The following is a 23,299-nucleotide window of genomic DNA, read 5'->3' on the forward strand; positions in this document are numbered from 1 at the left end:
TGTAAGAAAGAAAGGTTTGTTGTGGTAGGACAAGGGGAAAAGATTTCAGACTAAAAGAGATAAGATTTAAATTGGATATGATAAAAATGTTTATACGATAAGGGTAGTGGAAGCACTGGAACAGGTTGCCCAGATGGACACTCAAGGTCAGGCTGGACCTGGCTCTGAGAACCTGACAGATGTCTGCTTATTGCTGGTGAGCTGGACTAGATGGCCTTTAAAGGTCCCTTCCAATTCAAATAATTCTATGATTAGATGGTGAGCTAAGCATCACTAGGACAGAAAACAGCAAAGAAAAACTGGATGTCATTCTGACTAAAGCTGTAACTCCTTGACAGAGATGATGATTCCAGAGTATCTTGATTTGCAATCCATATTAAAACTGCTGCCAAATTCATCTTTCATGCAACCATTCAGACTAAGTAAAAACACCAAGGAAAGTCTTAGACCTACCATCTGCTGGTGCTTTGTTGTTATTTTTTTCCCCTCCTAATGTTCATATATACTTCAAAAGATTGTTATAGAAAACCCAAAAACAAAACAGAAAGTGGTAGTACTTTTTCATTCATTGATTGCTGCATTTATACAGGCATTGTGTTCTCTGGCGTATACACTTTATGGTCTTTTGAAAATACCTGTCTGTAAAAGGTATATGCAATCAAACAGAATTACAGCTACCAAGAGAAGCTTAATTTTTTGATTTATTTTACACAGCTGACACATTGCTATTAATATTGTTATTGTTGATAATATGATTTAAGTAAGACTGAACTGCTACTAGCACTGGCTTACCTGGACTCATCAATCACTTTTAAAAGCACTTATGTAAGTATTTGATTAACTGTCACATAGCTACCACGAGCAGTATGTGTCCCTAGCTAGGAAAGTTAAGATGAAATATGATGCTGGAAACTTAAAATTAAATGGTCAGGCTGAAAATGAGTACTCATATATAATGTATCTTAAGTGACAACAGCCATAATGGTTATACAATTTTAATGTAGTCAAGCATCTTAAGGGACTTTTTCTTGATCTAGGACACCGATTTCCTTGGGGAAGCATAACTCTTACAGAGAATATTCAAGGAAGGTCAGGAAATCTGAAAATACATCTCTACTTTCCTGATTTAATGAAATCTAGCAAAAACCATAACCATTTGTCACTGACCAGAGTGCAGAATGCTCCATCCCACTCAACCTGTCAAAATGCAAACCTAGCAGAAACATATTGCAATGCAACAAAGCAATTGGCTACTTCCAGGGTTTATCCCAAGATAAAGCAGAGGGGGAACATAGCTATGATACTCCTATATGCGTAAGCATGAATTGCTTGCTGTATTCCAGCTCAGTTTTTTATTGGATGGGACTATATTTTGGTGAGTTAACAAGCTTTAGTCTAAAACAAGGCTTCTATGGGAGGAAAGCAGGCTCACTAACAAACCCGTGCAAACAAGTGGCAGCAAAATTGTACCAGTTAGCTTTGTAGCAACAAATTGGAAGACTGTAATCTAAAGACAAAGCAAGACTAAAGCTGAGAGGAGGATGTTAGGAAGAGTTTAAAACTCAGCAAAATCTTATATAGTGGCTAACAAAGGAGAAACAGAAAATGCTGGCTTAAGAAAAGGAAAAAGCTTTGTTAAAGCCTTTGTAAGTGAACACACCCTGTTGCTTTAAATGAGTCTGCAAGCTGCAGATCTTGCAGTCCTGCAACAAAACAATCAGAATAAGTTTCATTGTGCTTTCTTTGTGAGTTGTTTTTCCATTGATAGCTTTGTAGACTGAGAACAATGCTATGAAAAAAAACCCCAACACTTGTTTACCACTAAAAGGAAAGTAGTCCAAGCTGTCCTCATCCTCTTGGATGGATGTCCCGTTTCATCTGATAACCTCAGCTATGGTTAACTTAGAGCTTTTGTGTGCTTGTATGAACTGATCACAAATGATGAGCAACTACCAGCCTTCTGAAAGAAGAAACTCTACAGTTAAAAATAAACACAATGCATGAAAGCTCCACTGCCAGAGAGCAATAACTTGCGTCTGATCTGAAAAGACAGGTTTGTGACTTGAAATATGCTTCCTCAATTTCAGTGCATGAATAAAGTGGATGTAAGGCCAACCTGTTAATTATGTGCTCCGTGTTTTCCTTAGGGAAAAAAACAAAGGATTTTATTATGTGCAGTACCACACAATTAAAAAATAAATCAGTTGGAAGTTTTTATTAAATCCCTGTTAACTGAATAATCAGCTCTCCAGGGAGAAGGGGCCACTGAAAAAGAAACAGCACGTTAGCAAAAATGCACTCCCTTTTTTTTTGCTAGGTTTTGCATTTGATACTGAAAGCATCATTCATAAAGATTTCTCTTGCTGGGGACCCGAGAGGACATAGAAACACAGCAGTGGAAAAACAGTTGAATTAGTGAGTCTGCAGTTGTACAAGGGTGTGCTGACAGGCCAGGTCTAAAGGCAAGGAGAATAGGTCCTTTGCACCTAGAAGGGTTGTTGGGGCACTGCTCAGTTGCTTCATTCACCATGAAACTGTACTTCTGAAATTGTTGCTCTGTTTCAGGTATTGCTTATTACACCTAAGCAGAACTGTACAGGATTGGTAATGTTAAGCTAAGAGGATATGGTTGTTATGGGCTGATTGGTAATGTTAAGCTGAGAAGATATGGTCATTTTGGGCTGCTGTGTGGCTCCTACCAAAAGAAAATGTACCCTGGAACCCAGAGCCATAGTGGACATAAATATCTCTGGTCCCAGAAAATCAGTCAGTGCTCTGAAGCTAAGCATGTCACTTTCTCCAAAAGCATATTCACCCTTAAGTTTTCACAAATACAAACATCAGGCATTGCTTTTTCGCAGTTCACTAAATTCATTTTTACAAAGAAGCTCAACTGTACTCAACTGTCTATATTTAACAGCAGTTGATTAAACATCTCATTACAAGCCAGCTTTGTGCCATCATGTGAAGTAATTATGCCCCTTGGATCATTTGTGTTTTGGCAAATCAGTTAATGTATTTCCAATCCTGTTACTTATAGGAGGTCCTAGTAGCAATAGTATTCAATATGGTTTGCTGGCTCTACTATGCCCATACTCATGTTTTAATAACTGCAGTATTTGCACTGTCTAACGCTGTCATAAATTAAGATCATCCTGTGAAATATGCCTTTTTATGTTATGGGATGTGCTATGAAGCTCTGTCTTATAACTTAGCTAACATATGTGATATGGAAGAACTTGAGCAAAGACATGATTAGAAGATAAATTTTTGGTGTGATAGAACACTATTTACTCAAGGACTGATCAGCATTAAAATGATTACAGTGTCATTTGGCTCTCAGTAAGATGCTTCTAATACCAATTTTAATGCAACCTTACAGTGTTGAATTTCATGTCAGTTTGTTGCTATTAGCAACAGTCTTAATATGTCATAGGAGGCCACAAGGAGAAAAATTGTATTATAATCCATAAAAACAAATGTTTTCTTTCAGTGCATACGCTTATGTGGTTACAACTAGGTCTTATCAGAACGTGAATTAAATTGATGCAGATATATTAAAATATTATGTCTCCATTAACCAGCAGGAATCAAAAGGATTAAAAGACAAGAAGTGGTTAAGTCTGTGTAATTAAGTGAAATTAAGTCCTTTAGAAATTAAAAACCTGTTCTCATGGGATTACTAGAAATCCCACTTTGAATCTTTTTTAACCGTTGTTGGTGCTTAACTTGAGAACTAATTAAATCGTTGTGGCATGATTTCTGTCTGGGTTTGGTGAGGACTTAAGCAGATCAGACTTTCAAGGAACTGACCAGAACTCATCCAGAATCACAGTTCAGTGGAAATAGTTTTGCTTTTGCCATTTTGTTTGTCAGTGCTAATACCTTATGTCACACCTTTCCTCTTACTGTCATTGAATGTTTAGCACATTTTATTAGGAAATCCACAGGTAATTATCAATTAACAATTAATAACTGTCAATTAACAATACCATACAGTGGGAATATCATTTTAGATTTGTAGTCAACCTTTTCTTTCTAAGAAAAAGGATATGCACAAAGGGGAATGAGAGGTATCTTTTAACAAAGAGAGCTAGTGGCCTTTAGTGTCCTGTATATCTTATCTTGCAAATTACCACTGGAAACCTGTAGGTTAGGTAATGCACTTTTCTCAACCTTTTTCACTCTTCATCGACAGTTACTCTTTATCTCTTTTTGAACGTTATCAAAGCCAGCCTTCTGGGTGGGCTTTGTAGGTCGACTAGCTTGGAACCCATTTTCACATCATCAAAATATGAGCTAATCTTTCTGTCTGAAGCAACTGCTCTTCACATATGTCCTGTTGATAAGAAGAAGAGAGATAAGAAGTAATCTCTCCTTTGTCAAAAAGAGCACCTTGGTAGACCTCACGTGATTGTTCATGATTACAAATGACTGAAGCCATCTTGTCTATCAGTTTAGGGCAGATGAGTTTTCACTTAAGCAGAGGAGAGATCAGATTGATGGATGTAGTAGAGAAAATCATATACTTGTTTTAATAATGAAGCAAGTATATTTTACAGAAAAGCATTTTGCCTAGAATTTCTTTTTTTGTGTGTGTGTGCTCCTTTGCAAGACAACATTTCTGACACCTCCTTATATAACTCAAAATTTACTTGGAAGGAGGCCAAACATGCTATCTGTAGAAAAAAAGTGGTGAAGTTACCAAGGAAGTTTTCCTGTAAGCCTCCAACAAAATATTTCTGACAGATGTCACAGATTTTTAATGCTTTGATTTTCAGCTGCTGTTTCTTTCTGTCTGTTTTTTGTTGTTTTTTTTTTTGTTTTGTTTTTTTTCCAGTTCTTTGTACCTCACAGGCTTTTTCTTTGAAGATGTTCAAGCCTCAGTAAGCACAAATAATAAAAGTGACAGTAGCAATAAACCTTAAAAAAAAAAAACAAACAACTTTGCAGCCTTAAACTTGCATTCAGTTTCCAAATTAGTACCAATTTTTAGGGAGGGTGTAAGATCGTTAATCTCTTAGGCTTTCAAATTACACTGAGATATCATCTGGAATTGAAACAGTTGTATCTGGCATCAATCAATATATACAATTTTTATTAATGATATATTTGTTTAAGGTACTGTAGATAATCCACTGAAGTGAGCCTGTAGAAAAGCAGGATGATAGCTGGGTTGTATGAATTTATCAAGTGTAAAGAGATTTGCCCTCAATTGTGGAGATATTTGAATTGAGTAAAGACTTTTGCTGTAGTATATACTCATACTTGAAGAATATGAAAAAAGTGTCCCACCACTGTCAAGTGCAGTAGAAAAAATGTGGTTCTTTAGTTTTGTATTAACTCACCTGCTGCAGCCTCTTTGTTAGCAAATAGCTTATTGTCAACTGCTGAACTTATATCAGAGAACACTTCTTCTTCATCTCTGTCTGCATCAAACTATTAAGGAAAAGAAAAGATGACAATCAGACACTACTTCCTACTTGGCTGATCATCAGTGTGTAATCTCAAGATTTATTAATTCATTAGGAATATTTAACAAGATTCATTTATTTTGATCATTGTTTGCTGAGCTTTATTGGAAGAATAACTAAGTACTTTTTATTACTCTTGCTTTTAAATTTTTCTTATTTCTTGAAATTGAGGACAGTTACACGACTATGGAAAAAGGGAATCGCATAACCTTCTGTTACTGGAGCAACCAAACTTTTTTGATTGATTTTGTGTCTGTGACCCTGAGGAACACTCAGAAAATTCATCCTGTGATGAAGCATGATTGTCTGCCTGTCTGGGCAGACATATATCTCTAATTTTGAGGAGGAGTTTTGCCATTTTGTTTATTGTTAATTGAAGCACAAAGTATTTTTTTTTTTAAACTTGCTTGTATTTTCCTACTAGATTTCATCTTCGTTTGTGTCAGAGCTGAGGCTTGTGGAAGAAGAGGTCTTAAGTGAATTTTTTGGCCACTGTTGGGTAATTTATTGACAATGCAGAAAGAGCATCTTAGGATTTTCCTCCTTCACGAGGAATGTATTATCTCTCAATTCTTTTATACTGGCTTTCTCTAAGGAAGCAAGGGGGTATGCTTTTCTGTAACTTCTCAGTTAAAAATAAAAAGCATGCACTTCATTAAATATGCTAAGGAAGATAAGTCATATAATATTTGTTGATATGTATAGGCACAAAACAAATCAGGTTGTGTTTGATCCTTACTGTGTTGGTCACATCACACTTGGAGAGATGACTGACTTACTTTCTTGTTAGTAGCATTCCTTTGAGTAATTCAGTTTACCATGAAAAAAAAAAAAACATTCTCAATATGTTCTGAAGGTTCCTAGAACATGAAACGGCAACTTTGCCACTCAAAGAACACCAGCTGTGCTCCAGCGCTGTTAAAATTTGAGCTTTGTACTGAAATTTTATATTGTGACCTAAAGAAAACCAATTATTTGAAGCTTGCACATAGGCTCATTTTTCTGCTTGCAAAATAAGAATTATAATACCCTGAGCCACAGGAAGGCAAGGTAGCATTCACAGAAAAAATGTTTTTGAAAGAAAATAGGTAACTGTGTGAGTTCTGTACTTCATTGAAATGCTAAACATTTTAAAAAGAAATCCTTTGATAATTATTGGAGTTCTCAGTAAAACATAAAGGGTATTCAAACAACACTATTCACAAAGAACAAGCAGCAGCAAAACTCTTTATTTTTAATGCAACATGTCTAAATCAATAGGTTGATTTCCTTACTGAAAACAAAACCCAACCTGCTTCAAAACACAGCTCTTTATCTACTGGGATCTTTATAGGTGACTCTTCTTTCTTCTCTATGAAGTCAGTGAAGTTTGAAGTCTGGTCTCGCTCTACAGTTTCCCCCTTGATAAGGCATTAATGAGGTTTTTGTACCTATCAGTTTTGCTGAGGCAGGCAAAGAGGGAGGAGCTCAGAGGACAGGGGAGACCTGGCCAAAACTCTGAGCCAACAAGATTTGTCTGAAAAATTTCCAAAGCATGTTTGGTGGCTGTACTTGGTAAGAACCTAGAGAAGTATTTGTCCATACTAACACACACACACACACACACACACACACATATGCAAGTAGGAACAGCAGAGCAGCAATCCCTACATCACTTCTACAGAGTGGTCTTGCTTCCAAGATGTATCTCCCTGTAATTAAGGACAGTATATGAGGCTTTTTCTACCAGTCTCCATCATTTCAGTACTGTTGTATTACCTCTTCTTCCCATTCCTTTTATAACAAAGCTAACAATCTTAACATAGAAATACCTTTATTTTGTAGGATCTGATTTTACATTTTCATCTATGTTTTAAATAACTGGTCTAGGGAAAGCAGTTCGTGAGAGCAGCATATACAGACTAAATGAGTAGTGTTTCTAAATCCTGGCCATCCGAAGGAGCCTCCAAGGAAAATTGTCTGAGTTGTCCAACATTGTGAGTTGCAGTAGTCAAGGATAAATAGTGTTGAGCTCAAGAAGAAAGTTCACAGCCATCTCCTCACAGGTTACTAGGGGCCAAGCCCCGGTACTACTGCTGTATGAAGGTGAAGCCATTCAATATGTCACTGGCCCTCATGGACTGATTCATCTTAAGTGACACTACTGGTCTTCACAGCTGGTTTATTTAAAATAACAGCCCTCCCTCTCCCCCCCCCCCAAAAAAGGAAGATCATAACAGGCCTTCATATTGTAGTAGAAGAAAACAAGCTGCAGGCAATGTTTGTGCACTTTGAAATAAAGTTAGAAATCAGGAAAACATAAACCAAGTCAAGGTAGTTAAATAACATTTGCAACAGTAGATGAAAATCTATTCTATTTTAGAACATGACAGATGTCGGTGAGAAGAAAATAAGCCATGTTCCAATTAAAATAATAACAGCAGGCTAATTGCTCTATGGCAAAATTCCCATCCACCTCAAAAAGAATTTCAGAAGTTGAGCGATCTATGATTTATTTGATTGGCAGGCAACCATTCCAACAAAAATGCAATTCATACATGCTCAAATTTTTTCTCTTGAATCATGTATTCATGTATTATGCCACTTGAAGAAATAGTTGAAAATATTAAACATTTCAAGGTATTGGTGATCTGATTATTAGACCTAGCTGCTGCAAGCAAGATAGCATTCGCATGTACTCTTTTAAACTCTTGATCTTGCCTCAGTAGGGAGCTATTCATCACCTGTCTTCAAAAGCATGAGTGAGTATAGGGTGCTAAGCCACTGAATGTGGTCAGAGTTGGTCAGGAGAGGGGAAAAAAAACCAAACAGATACTTTGAGTTGCTCTTTTAAGGCATATCCTCGTGTACAAACATAGTATTAGTGATAGAGTGGATGTTTTCTTGATTAAACCAAACTCTGAAGGGAAATTTTTAGTGAACAATTAAGAAAACAGGACTCAAGTTGTGCTGGTTAGTCATAGAGTATAATTACATAAATGTATGCACAGGCATATAAGCCCAGAGATGACATTACATCTTGGTGTTTGGTTCAGAAGTGATAGCTTTTGGATGCCACATGCTGGGCTGGGATCCCCAGCTGCTGAACTGAAGGGGCTTCTAGATGGGCAATGAGAATGATGTTGTGTGATCAATTCTAGATCACTTCTAGATGCTTCTAGATGGGCAATGAGAATTGACTGTTGTGTGATCTGGCTCTACATAAACACTGCAATTATTACAAAAGGCAGCCTTTAGTTTAATTGTTCTTAAAGTGAATTTTCAACATTCCAAGTTAGGAGAATATAGTGCCATGGCACACAAAAAGTGTGGAATGTTCTGGCAGTTTTAATTGCTTTCACAGTAAAATGATGTGAAGCCAGGATCCATGTGTGTCTAATATGGAACAGCAGGATGCCAAGTAAATGGTATGTCTTATTTGAGGAAACAATGAACAATTAGCATTAGTAATATGCTGTCTTTACAGGTTTATTCTGAGCAATAGTTTTTGATAGAGAGGGAAAAAAAAAAAAAAAAGAGAAATCCTGTCTTTTTGCTGTGATTATGTTGAGCACCACTGTGACTTGTATCAGTTTTCAGCTGTTAAAAATGAATACAGTTGGGAGGCAAGAGCTAATGGGAACAACACCATGCAATTATGGCCCTTGTAGAGTGAAAAATGGGTAAACTGATGGACAGCTAGACTTTATCAGGAGAGAAGGGAGAAATAAATAATTTGGTGGCATGGGAGGTTGAAAATAAATGAGCTGGGGGATAAAGCTATTATATGTTTGATCGGGAAGTTGACGAAGGCAAAGTGCCACAGAGTGGGCTTGGTATATACGTACTGTTAATAACAATAAAAGGCAAAGCCTTTATGTCTGAGAAGATATTTAAGAGCTGTGGCTTATTATTTATTTATAATTTTTTCACCAGTAAGGGTATGAAACATGATTGCTTGTGATTGTTACGTGAAAATCAAAGCTATTGCTGCTTTATTTCTGAATTTATTTTTGCATCGTGCGCTACTGTAGTAATTTTCACTACTTAATTAATTTCAAGGAAACTGCCTTTGTAGAGGCAAGTAGTGTTCAAAAAGACTGAGTAGTGTTGTCCAGCACAAAGACAGATCACTACTGAAGAGCTTGAATGGAAAACTGAGTTAGGAGATGCTCCATGATATATTTGTTACTCTGTCTCTATAGAACTCAGGAAAACATTCAGCCTGAGGGTGAGATCACCTTAGTTTCACCTCTACTGGGTCTAGAAGAAATTGTATTTTTATTGTACTGCACCTAACCCTAAAGGAAGGGACAAACTGGATTAAAGACTCAAGTGTGGTCAGATGCTGTCCAAATTCCTGTAGCATTAATAACTTATTTCTCAATCTTCAGTATTCTTTTTTTTTTTTTTAACCTCTTATAGTACTGGATTTCACAGTGATACTGCAAATTCTGAAGTATTTGTGTAAAATGCAGTATTTTGAAACCTAGAAAAAGGCCAGAGCTGTACAAACAAGTAGTGTGAAGCCCAGTCAACAACAGCTGTTGTTGGCAGTTTGCTATATACATCTCAGTGACATTACAGGAAGATCTAGAATCACTTGACTCTTCTCCAAATACCTCCCGTGCTGCATTAGATAAATTCTTAAATGTTACTATTCCCACAGCCCCCAGCTCAGTGAAACAGCTCTTATTGCAAATACTTGATTTCGTAGAAAAAGTCATATATTCAACAAATGGAACTCACATAAGGCAATGAAAACAAATTTTAAAAAAAATCAGAGAAATAAAATACATTCCTGCCTGCAAATAGTATCTTCTTCCTGTGATACTTTGTACTTTGGTTTAGTGAAAAGCATTGATATTGCTGCAAAATGCCTCAAATGTTTCCCTTTCAAGATCAACAGTATTTATTCTGTTGGCTTTTGTAGCAGAGTTTCTGAATGAAACTACTAAAATATTGCAGACTGGTCTTTTTGCATTAAATAAGCTCAAAACGAATATTAAAATATGATTTTTGCCCACATATCGTCACGTCTTTCTAAGGAGGAATGCTACCAAATGAAAGCTAACATGAGAAGTCCTCCTTAATCTCAACTGCATATTAAAGTATATGAAATTGACTTGGATCCAAGGACAAGCATGGAATGTATTTATTTGGTGAAATATTTTGATGATTGTAGGTGTCCAAAACACTGGGAAGTATGGATGGTTTGATCGGAAGTTGTTCAAGGCCGTGTTGTCTGTATGGGGCAGCCTGATCTAGTTAGTATCTGATTCAGCAGTTGACAACACTGTTTGGGGCAATGGGGTTGGAACTTTGAGGAGTTCCAAGCCATTCTGTGATTCTATGATTCCAAGTGGAATTTCAGATTGCAAAAACTAGAACATTTGAACATTACTAACTTTTCCTTGGAAGAAAAAAGAAAAAGCTACTTCTCAGCCAAATATTTCCTGTGTATGTAAATAAATTCTGATCTAGGATAAGCAGCATTTCCAGTAGTGATCTCTATACCAATCAACTTCATAAAAATCACTGGAATTATTGATAACAAAAGCCTTTCCCTGTTCTTCTTGAGGTGGGGGGCACTGCATTTTGATCAAGTGTTATTGTTTGTCTGTAGGAGCATGACTTGTACCAAATTTAGGGTAATGTTGAGCAAATGTCAGTTTGAGTTTAGGACTGGCTTGTAAAGCCAGCTTCCAATTGTGCTGCCTCAGGAAGGACATGAACTTGTTTCCTGCAGCAATAAGTGAGCCTACTGCTATTTTAATTTCTGTACCAAAAAGTTCTGTTTAGTTGTCTAAATTATTGGAGCGTGTTGTTTCAGAGCACTAAGGAGACTATTTGATTTATAAATGAAAGCTGGCAAGCTAAGGAGATAAAGACAGAAACTATTGTTTTAGTCATCCTGGAATGACAGTCTTGTGCATTTTTTGAAAATGAATGCAGAACAAAATCCCACATGATTATGTAGGTTGAAAGCAGTTTTTTAAATACCATAACTAGAAAAGTGGACAAAGTGGACTTGAATGACATGATTTATTTAACTTTTCAAAAGCTTATTACAATATTTCTACTCTGAGGCTATGAAATGAAGCAACTATAGGGAAATACTACATAATATATATATATATATATATATATATACATATTATATATATATATGTAGAATGAATTTTGTAATGAGCAAGACAACATGACAAATGTCTGAGGGATGCCTTGTCAACAAGGTAGCAGGCAGAATGGCCACTTCTTTGATCAGGGAAACTGAAAACACAAATTAGAAAACTAGAGCAGCTCGCTTTGGGTAGGAAAATGAAGTCTGAGAAGGAGTAGGGATACTGGCAAGAAAAGCATTTAATGTGGCTACAGTGTAAGTCAACTGAGAAAGATGAAAAATTATGCAGGGTTTATTTGAATCTTACTGATTTCTTGACTTTTTGGGGGCGGTCATTTGAGCTAATTGAATTATAGAATACAGAAGTACATAATACAGAAACTCTAGCACTTGAGATATAAAATCATAGGTTAATAGACTGAGATATAGCTTACTGCAGAGAAAACAAGCCAAGTAACCTATATTGTGTATTTATACATCATGACTCTTTTTCTTCATTTTATACAGAAAATTATAACTTTTGATATGCTAAAGAAGAACCTACTGCTTTACTCTTTCTAAACATTAGTTATTTTATAAGCTTTGGGTCTTCTCTGTATTACAACGGCTTCTGGGTAGTATTCACTCTCAATACAGTTATTTTAGCATTGCTGTATTTGTTGGATGACACTACATCATGGAGCTTCTTATATTGCTGTTGATGTCACTGTCATGTTGTGAAATGGCAGATGAAGGACTATCTGTGAAGCTTCTAGCTTTGTATTTTCTAAGGGCTTTTCTTTCCTGACTGTTTCTTTAAAAATGTTTAAGTTGAATAATCTCAGTCCTACAGCTGTGCAATGATATTCATTTCTCCTGTGACTCAGAAAAAACATGGGCAGCAAACTGCAGAATCAGAAGTGTAATCAAAGAGTCTGTTTCTATTGCATGTCAGCTCAGAGTTCATGAAAGGCATCTCTTCCCTCCAGCCTTCACCACTGCTGTAGTACTGACTTCAGTTCAAATGCTGGCTAGAAATAATGGCTATTTAGAACATTTTTAAATTAGCCTTTGCTTTTGATTTATTTTTTTCCTTTATTATTAAAATAATTATTAAATTAATAAATGGTTCATGTTATCCAGAAATGGCATAAGCTCTGGCATGCTTACGGACTCTGAAAAACAGGACAGACTTGGATGCAGGTTAGGCTTTGGGAGAAACCCTATATTTGATTGTATTTTGTGCTTCTAAGTACTTGACAAACAGCTATACAATTATAACTATGAATTAATGCATGTTTATATTTAGAATTGAGAGCAATAACAATTGAAAACTTCAGTACAAGCTTATGGAAGCACTGTGAAAGCAACTCAAAGTGCAAATGGGTATTTCTGCATGCTTCTGAGATAAAGGACTTATAGGAAACAGAATGTATGAGACAAATTCTAAATTATCTGTATCTTATATTGCCAAGATTTAGGTAACGTGAACCAAATATTTCTTCCTTGTCTGTACCTCTGTGTTATTGCATATGCATTGTGAAGCCTACATGACATATTTCAATGCTAATCTGTAGACGTTCTTTTTGGACACCTGGTGACTATATTTGCTCAGAGCAGTATTAGTGACAGAGCTCCCACTGACATTGGTGAGAAAAAGCTAAAACAAAACATCAGATGGAGGGCTTCAAAATCCAGCCATAAATTCCTGGGTGAGATAACAGTAATGATCCCTGCCCTTATAACTTGATGCAGTTTTGTGTATTTTATATTCATTTGACTGGGAAAGCCAATAGTTGTCATAACAAATCCGCAAGCAAAAGGAGGCATAAAATAATCTCTAGGATTATTATATTGCCTTCAAAAAATCACTGATAACTGTATAAAGTAAACCACCTTAACAATGCAGAAGCAGGCTAAACATGCAGAAGCTGAGGTAAATGACTGGGAATAACAGTACATGTGCCTGTGAAATCTTGGCTCTCTGATTTTTAGCCCACGTTTATTTTACCTCAATTATCAGTTAGTAGGATTGAAGCTCCCACTTCTCCATAGCAGATTTTTAAACAATTAACTGGTCTCACATGTGTGCTGTGAAAAGCGGTGCATGCCCAAACCAGCAGCAATGACACTGCAAATGCCAGGCAATCTGGCCACTCCTTTCTTAAAGCAGAGCATTAGCAACTGCTCAAGATCCCAGCAGCTACACTAATGGGCAGTAGTTGAATCAAAATTCCTTGTTTACATTGTGATTTTTATTTATTTATTTATTTATTTATTTAATGCATGTAGGTATGCATTAAAAGCCTTTCAGTTAGTAACTTTGAAGAGCGCTGCAGCACCTCATCAGTGGATACCTGTGGGAGATAATGTGAATATCAGTCCGATGAGTTTTTATCACCTGTTTTTCATAAGAACAATATGGAAGTTCTGAAATCAGGCCATCAGTTAATTTCATGCTCTTTGGTTGTTGCTTTTTTGTTGTTGTTGTTGTTGTTTTCTTTTTTTTTTTTATCGTGCTATGAAATTGTTATCTGGTAAATAAGTTAAGAAAAACAGGTTCTGATAGCTGTACATATCTGAACATCACGTTCGGAATGTTTGTCTCTGACTCAAACACCACCAGAGATGATGGAGAAGGCCCTCTGTTTTTATTCGTTCTGCCTGTGACTTGTCTAATTATCATTGCTTCATAAGCTTGCTCAGTTAAATACAAATTCTCATTGTAAAACATAACACTGCATTCAATCTAGACAGTAAACAACTTTTTTTCCAAATGATGAAAAAAAAAAAATCGACTAGAAGGGTATGTTTGTGCAATTAACCTCATGTAGCAGCAATATTTCTAACAGAAGTTTACTTGTCTTTTCATGGGTGAGGGGTGTGCTGTGGGATGTGTCAGATGTTTTTGTTTTCAAGTGTTTTTTTGAGGGCATTGTTGCACTGACTGAAGCTGGTGACTGCATTCCATGCTGTCATTATTGTCAAGGAAGAAAGCCTACAGTTTTTATTAGCTTGGGCTCCAGTCATCCAGCTCCCAGTAACTTTTGAAACTCACTGTTTCAACTTCTAGAGAGCTGTAATCTTTTACTTAATTCTTGTAGTTCTGTAGTTCTTAATTCTTGTAGTTCTGAGGCTGGTCTATTCTGTAAAACAAGAGGAAGATCCTAATTATTTGTAAAGCTTACCCTGTACTAAAATTATACCAGGGGAACAGGAGAGCTAACTAAATATGTATCCCCTGACAGGAAATTCTGCATGACCCTATTCACACTAACCAAATTCCAACTTCTGTTAATAGCCCTCCATCTGGAATGTTGACTTCTGCCTTCTTCCAGGGCAGAAGGCAAAAGCCTGCAGAGAGCCCCTTTATCTGTGTTCCCTGTGCAAGCAATTGATTTCACACACCAGCTGATTTTAACAGATTCCCTGATGTGAACTCAAGCACTATTTTTACCTTAAATAGTGAGAAGCCTGAACACTTGCCTATGATTTATTTTGCAGAAGGTTTTCTACATGCTCTCCTCTGAAAGCTGTACCATTTTTATAAATACATAAATTATGTTACCAGAGTGGGGTTACAACAAATTGTTATGCTCCCTCAATACTAGGCTATCAACTAAATTCCATTGGAAGTTATTTCTAGCAAAGCTGCCTGTTGAACTGAGGGTCAGAGATCACCTGAGACATCTGTCAAAAAAAAATACTGGTATTGCTTCTTTCACCAAGTCCTACCCTAAACTATGAGAGAACATCTAGATCTGTACAAATTACTCTGTATAACTTATTCTGTATAACTCTCATCCTACAAAATTTAGTGCTTTTCTAAGAGATGCTCTCCTGCACGTAGTTAAAGATATAACAAATGGTTTTCAGAACTAAAACCAGTCTGCTTTTAGAATTCACGTGGCTCTTTGACCCTCTTTCTAAATTCAAAAGATATGAGAGAATATGAATTGTAATAGATGAAGAAAAGCTTCTGTTCACACTACAGGTCTTCAACTCATTTGTGTCTTGTACCCATGACTGGAAGGGATCAAAGCTGAAAGCCAATGTACCCACAAAACCTTTGATGAACATTACAGTGGGCTGAGGCAGAGCGCAAAGTATGGAGAAGAAAACTGTGATAGCATTCTTGTAAGAAGAAAACAAAAAACAGAGATAAGCAGTACTGAATATAAGTGAAATAGGTAGAATATTTCTAGCAAAATTTTTAGGGTAAGACTTTCAGATTCAAAGAGGACTACTGAAACTGTTTTCAGTGTATTACAGAGTGAGAAATTTAATAAGTAACCTGAATGGAAGCTGCATTGCCCACGTTCTAGGTTCCTTTTCTCTAAGAACTCAGTGCTCGCACATGATTTTGTTCATTTTAGTAGAGAAGACCAAAAGAGCACAGAAGGTGGAATGTAGTAGGAAACTAGTGAAAAGAGTATTTTTACATTGCCTAATTGGCCTTTTGCAGTGTTAGGAGACAGAGATGACATAGGCATTATAAAAGGTACATTATTACTGAAATACAGTGGATGCAGTTTAATATAGGAACATTTGCTCATGGATGCCAGATACTCTTGATCCAACTCAAAAAGTCTTTCCAGAGATGAAGTATTTTTTCCAAGCTGATTTCTAAGCATGAGGCTTTTCTAAATAAATAAATAAAATAATAATAATAAAAAAGAATCTTCTGTAAATCTCACTTTAGCTTCTAATTTCCTACTTGTAGTTAATATTCACCCAAAGGACCCAGTTTAATTACCTTAAGATGAATGGTTTAAAATGACTTGAAGAGTATATAGAGCATGATATTTTAAACATCTTTTGCAGTTCATTTCTCTGCATGATAACTTGGCTTAATTGCTTAGCTTTAGCTCCAGATCTGTAAAAACAGCCCTGTTAATTTTAAGCATGTATTGGCATTCACTGTGCCAGAAATGGATAAAATCTGGGACAGTGTGCATGTCAGAAACAGCATTCCTTCTCTCTTGTATTCCTAAATCAGTTTTAGACCATGTGCTCATATATGACCAACCAAATAGACAGAATTTTTATTTTTGTTTGTTTTTTTTTCTTTCTTTAACATCTACTGATGTTAAAGCTTTCTTTACTTTCTTTACTGTATATGGTGCACATGGTTCTGCATATACACAAATTCATAATCTCCCCCCCATATACAATGTGTATATAAATATAAACAGTTTGCTTAGGAACGTTTCTACATATGCTTCATTCATATACATACCTTGGTACGTTTTTCAAAATATCTTGCTAAGTAGTAATACACAAATAGTGTTGAGACTCCGTGTGAAACCTAGCAGCAATGACAGCGTGTGTATGCATGCTCTAGATCTGCAGTTCCACTGGAAACAGCAGTTACAGAGACAAGCTCGCTCTTCTGTCCCAGTTTTTCTGCAGAAGAGCCATCAAACACAGCAGAGGTGCATAGATTCTTCATTAGCAGTGGCAGCTGGGTGACTATCCATGTCTGCTGAGATCTGGTTACCTGTTCTAAGCTTCAGCTTCTCTTTCATTGCTTTGAATCACCAAAAAGAATGAAAGTGATTGTAATTATTTCCCGTCCAACATCTCATTCTCCCTGCACAGAATTTTTTCTTATGATTACATAAGGATATACATTCAGGAATCTGCAAAAAAAACCTAGGAACTATGCAGTAAACCACAAGATGTCTCCAGAACTGCAAAGAAAACCTATGATCTCAAGGTTCCCACAGAAAGGTGCCCACATTCTATATAAGAATTGAGAAGTTCCAAAACTATTAGTATTTGGCTGACTCTCTTTCCACCACCAAGAAACAAGAAGTGTCCTGAAAAGCCAGCATGGTAATCATGGTGAAAGCAGACCTAATGTGCTTCTGCAGGACTGCACTCATGACTACTGTATTTTTAAAAGACCTGAAAAATAATTGAGAACATATTAGTTCACTGGGACAGTCAATGGGAAACCTCAACTCAATGTGCTCTGCAAAGCAAAGCTCATATTTCTGACTTCTGTGGAGAAGGGCTATGCTGAGGTATGGACAAGTCTAGATTTGAGTGAAGCTATCTGTAATATTAGAGTTTGTATTACTTTGCTGCAAAAATAAATAAATAAATAGCAAGATTCAAGGCATCAGATGGCATGTAAGTGAGTTTCTGAGCCTCTGGTGGAGAAGTGAGATCATGCAGGGGAGGTGGTGGCTAGCAGTCTCTATTCCTGGAACTATTTCAGGGAAGGGAGTGTGGCACTTCTAAAAATTATTTAATGTGAAACTGCATGGAGAAGTACCACTACCACAAAATCAACTGCAACTAATCGATCTGCTTTCAAAAAGGATGCAAATGCCTTCAATGAAGAGAAGATTCTCGGAGCTGGGTTGTCACTTGGGAGAGGTGCCCAGCAATGGCTCTCATCAGGTCTGCAAGCCGAGTGGAGGTTCAGATCAGTCATTTGCTTACCCCTTCCTGTTGGTAAGATCTGCATTGACCCTGAGAGCTACTGGCAGGACCACAGGACCCATGCTTCTCAGAGGGAAGCAGGGCAATTTAAAGGGAATGAGTAACTGAAAGTCCTTTGAACACATATTCAGAGCTAGTGAAAGAAAGAAGGAAAACAAAAGGCCTAAACCAAAATCTGGAGTTGGACAGCTATATGATAGCACAGGAACTTCAGAAATGGATTATAACTTATACTTTCACTAGTGTATTGGTAAATCACAGCCTGGAGCTAAAGTTCATGTCAGTGTGCAGTGCTATTGAAAAATGCTTTTTATAACCAAATCCAGAGAAAAAATTATGTAATACTGTTCCATGGGGAATTTTTCTATGACAGTTGACAGCCATTAGGCTTGTTTGATGCTAATGAGGGCAGACAGCTCTATAAGCTATTTCCCTCACCCGCAACTATTTCACTTCTAAATTTGTGCTCAAAAGCTGGTCTCCAGCTTCAGCTGCTTTTTTTCATTTTTCTTCATTTCTCTGCCTAGTCTGAAAGTCATTTTAATGTTTTGCATAGCCATAATAGATTCCCTAAACAGACAAGTGAGATACAAAGACATTGGTAAAAGCAAGGCTTTTTGAGATAGGATGCTGCCCTGTCTTGCCTGTTTAAATAAGGTCCTCAGCCTTCTTTTAATGCATAATGTTTCACTCTCATTACAGACAGTCTTCTTTCTTTTCTTTTAGAACACACTGACTCACTAACATAACAAGACTGAAACTGAAGAACTAGACTTACACAGATTTTTTTAGAAATAACGGTATTATATCCATTTATACATACCATATAATATTCCAGTTAAAGCGGTAACTTAATCATCTTCCAGAAAATAACCAGTAGCTGAGTGAATGTCTATCACTGGAGTAGGAATACCAGAGATTTAAAATGCATGTCTGAATAAGGCAAAGTAAAGACCCAGATTCTCTTCTAACCTACCATCTTCCCACAATTAACTTTGGACTGGTACAAATCGCTAGTTTCTAAAATACAGGTTCTTCCAGTAGGATGAATTATGTCTGATGGGGTGTACGTGAAAAAAAGTTTTCTAGTTAGGATAATTACACATTATAGTGATTTATTCAGAGGTCAAATCATGTAGTTATTTGAACCTTATGCTAGAGTTCTTAAGAGCTAAGTAGTTCACTGCAGAAGTCTAATGATGATGAAATATCAGTATAATGTCTGGAAAAGAAATACATCTTAACACTAAGGAACCATTTTCAGCTGTATTTTTTTAAATGTTTCTTAAGGAACCCTCTTACTAGATATCTAACAGCAAGCTCTAAGCAGACAACAGTGATATGCTGGTCTAGACCTTCAGCTAATCCATATCAGCTTTATCCTGGGGAGCCAAAGGTGGAGGGGAGAAGGATTAACCTTTTATTATTTGTAACAAGAAAGTATTTTTCAGAGCATGGTAGGTGTAAGGACAGCAACTACATTAAAAGCATTAGAACATAACAGTCCCATAGTTTTTAGGGTTGGATTTTTTTTTCCCCCTATATTTCTTTTATTTACATATTCTATCTTCAGTATTGTGGTATTAATACTATTATCTTTCTAGTCTTCAGAAGTGGCAATTAGTAAGGTCAGGTTTTCACGGTAGATCTACCAACATATTGCTAAACAGAATTTTAAACAGAGATTACACGCGGTTGTAACCATATCAGGTTTTTTCTACTTAATTACAATGATATTTACAGATCTGTTAAATTTGAGCTACAGTCCAAAATGTTGGATATTCCAACTTTATTGTTCCAAAGAAGGACTTTTTCAAAAGTAACAGTTAGACCTTCCTGTTTCTTAGAAGTAATTGAGGTGGGGCCCTCATTTTCTTCCTTAAAAACAGAAAACAGGATTAGCCTATGAAAGTAGGGATAGCCTTATCTGAAAAGATAAAGCATACAGAGCAGCAAAGAGATATATAAGATATATATTGTATAATATTTACAAAGGCCAAGGGCAGGGTGTGGAGATGTGGAGAATGAATTACACCTAAGCAACTTAACCGATAAGATCTGAAAATAGAAGATTGTGGTTTTCTATTAACATGACCAAAATATGTCAATTATAGTGTGAAATATCTGTTGGAGCAGCCTTTCCTTTTTCTGGTTGACCTTGCATCGAGGATTAATTCCTCAGAAATTAGGTTAGTGTAATTCTATTTTATGCTTTTCAAATTCTTACCCTGCTCTCCTCATAATATTTCAGTGCCTTGCAGGTTCAACACTGTAATCAGAAGGATAAATGTAATACTTTTTCTTGCTTCCTTTTCCTGAAGGGAGTGTGCAGATGTTTCCAATGTAGGTCGAAATGTTAGTATTACAGATATAAGACTTCCTCCAGGAGAAGTTGATGAGTCTTTCACTGGTATTAGTTGGATCCTATAGCTTTGAAAAAAACTTTTTTCTTTTCCACTGATGAAAGGCTATGTAAAATTGTAGAGAATTTTTTATTTTTTTTATTTTCCAAAATGAAAAGAAAGATCAAGCTCATCAGCAAAGAAGGAAATGGGATTTTTGAGTGAGAGCAAACATGATGCAATGTAAGAAAACATCTGTTATGTCCATTGAAGTTTGATTAAAGGAATAGGACAGGAAGCTGGCAGAAACACAAACAGATTTCCCATTGGGCAAAATAATTTCCAACAAAATGAACACATTAAAAGTAGCTGTTGTCAAAACTCATAAATAATGCTGGTTTCTAAATAGAGCACTAAGAAAAGGAACAAATGGTGGCAAAATAAGAAAATGTTGAAGTTTCAAACTTTCTGTAGAAGTGTGTAGTTTTTTATGTGAACTTTGAATATGTCTCTGTTTCAAAGTCCTGTGCTTTTAAAAATTCCTTTTTGTAGGAATTTTTACTTCCTTACTTGTTCTGAAGTATGCACATTTAATCTGTTTCTTAATCTATTTTCACTACTTCTTTCCTGGGTACTTCTTTTACTCATTTATTCCCTACCAACTTGGTTGCCCTAACGATCTGCAAAGTTGGTTTTCCATATGCAATGAAACTTATAAAAATATCTTATGAAGTGAGATATTCCATATGTATTCTTTATCATCTACTGGAAAAGGTATCTTCATCTTCTGGCCATAAAACTAGCATTGCATCTAACTCCCAAGGCTCAGCTTCACCACTGCATTCTGTTTTGCTACAAGGAAAAAGCAGCTGCCCTGGAGCAGCTCTAATAAGACATGCAAACTACAGTTTCAATTCCAGTTCTAGCCAAATGCCCCACATAATTTCTGAACAAAAGACAAATCTTCCCTGAAGAACTACACAGGTTTTGTAGGAAAAGTACTTGAAAAGGCTATAGAAATATTACAAAACACATGCTTCCCTAATAATGTAAAGCAACTCCGAAGACCTCCAGTCCTCTGGAGTCCTCCTCTCCATTGTCAGTGACAGTCCTCAAATAGAACAGATATTCTCTAGAGAAAACAATTGAAGTATTTATTGGGATTATCATTCTAAAATTACAAAAGGTACTGAATTGTGTTATTAGACTACCAACACCATTAGATGACTTTACAGTTAAAGACACTCTGACCAGCACATAGAATTTGTGATATCTGCCATGAGGAGAATGTATCATAATTATTTAGGCTATTATAAGAAACAGAAGCAAACTGTGCTCCTATAGTACCATACGTACTACCAAGTTACACACACTGTTACAAAAAGACTCAGCTTGTAATTTAGAACTTTTCACTAATTCAACTATTGTTGACTGCTCGTTGAATTAACCACAATTAAGCACTTATGTACTTCAGGAGCACTTAGTAGCCCTACTCCCATTGTCCTCATGTAGCTTTATTTATGCATGCAGCTTCTGGTTTGTTTTGTGGTTAGAGGTAGTCTTTATTGCACTGAGTACTGCAGAAGTCTGTATTCTCACTAATTTCCCAGTGGTCTATTTACATCCCAGTATTCTCATCACCAAAATTTTAATTTAAAATGTTAAAATTTCTAGGACACCACATAATGAGGCATATTTAAATCATGGTAAGATAATCTGTGGACTTTTTAGTTACTAGTGTATTTATATTTTGTAACTGTATGTGATGTGTATATATACCCATATATATAGTTACTGGTGTAAATATTATACACACTTTACAACCCCATGCAAAAGGTATCTAATAACTTCTTTGACAACCTGTATTAATTTACTCCAAGCTGAGATCCACTTTCTTTTAGAATTTACTTTTTTCTGCTTTCCTCACTTCCCAAGACAAGCATTCAGGAAGTACGTAACTATTTGAATGACTATGAGACTGCTGCACTGAAACAAAGGAATATAGACTTCATAGCAGCCTAAGCCAGTCTAAAGGTTTCACAACCTTTTATCTCCACACCTTCAGAAAGTATAAAATGAATGGCTAAATCTGGTACCACCATCTTGAAAATACATAGCTAGGAAGATGGCATAAGTCCTTGCCAATATTACCTCTTATACATACTTAAATATATCTACAAGCACACGCCCTTTGACTCTCATGTACCTTTTCTAGCATAGCAGTTAGGAACTGTTATAGATTTCTACAGAACAACAATGTAAAGAGTAGAATATTATATTAAAGTACACCTTCATTTCATAGATAGTCACATTAAAAAGGTTTGTTTTCAGTCAACATGGTTATGAATACTTAGAGCATAATTTGAGTCATTTAATCTATCTTAAAAAAAAAAAAGGAAACCAAAGAAATCAAATGTAACCACAACAGTTTTCAGAGGTATATACTAGAGGACTTACTGTAACAATTAGCCCTTTTTCCTGGAAATATTTAACCAGTGGAACTGCGTTTTGCTTGAAATTCATTAGTCGTCTTTGAGTAGCTTTCAGGTTATCATCAGGTCTCCCTTGCTGCTCAGCACGCTTCAGTAACCTTTCTTTGAGCCTTTGATTGGAACATGCCAAGAACACCACCAAGTCTGGGGTACAGATCTGTGGAAAAAAGCAATTAAAGAAGCCTGTGAATAAGTAAGTTGACTGCTCTGGAAAACAGGACTCAGCAAATCCATTACTAGATAAGGCTCAGTTATGCAACATTTGCATAAAGTGGATCTTAATTAAGTAATTTTCTATTGTATCTTTTGGTGAGGATTAGAATTCATAGGGTTGAGAAAGAGCTACTTTTTCTTATTTGAAGGCCTGCCTATTTGTCTCATGTGAAACTATAAGGAAAATTTTGAAGGATTTTTTTTACCTCACCCCAGAAAACTTGTTTAGCCTTACTTGCTATT

The 23,299-nt window shown here is 36.2% G+C and overlaps 1 protein-coding gene across 1 annotated transcript in view; it reads right to left on the bottom strand.

Annotated features, from left to right (window-relative positions):
* AK5 (adenylate kinase 5) overlaps window positions 1–23,299 on the bottom strand; it is a 76,334-nt gene that overhangs the window by 33,978 nt on the left and 19,057 nt on the right. Inside the window, exons 6-7 of the mRNA XM_015870253.2 lie at window positions 22,809–23,000; window positions 5,349–5,439 (exon numbers count right to left, since the gene is read on the bottom strand). Coding sequence (XP_015725739.1) covers window positions 5,349–5,439; window positions 22,809–23,000 — 283 coding nt within the window. The remainder of the gene's footprint in view (window positions 1–5,348; window positions 5,440–22,808; window positions 23,001–23,299) is intronic.

This window comes from Coturnix japonica, chromosome 8, assembly GCF_001577835.2.
Source record: "Coturnix japonica isolate 7356 chromosome 8, Coturnix japonica 2.1, whole genome shotgun sequence".
NCBI classification, from domain to species: Eukaryota; Metazoa; Chordata; class Aves; order Galliformes; family Phasianidae; genus Coturnix; species Coturnix japonica.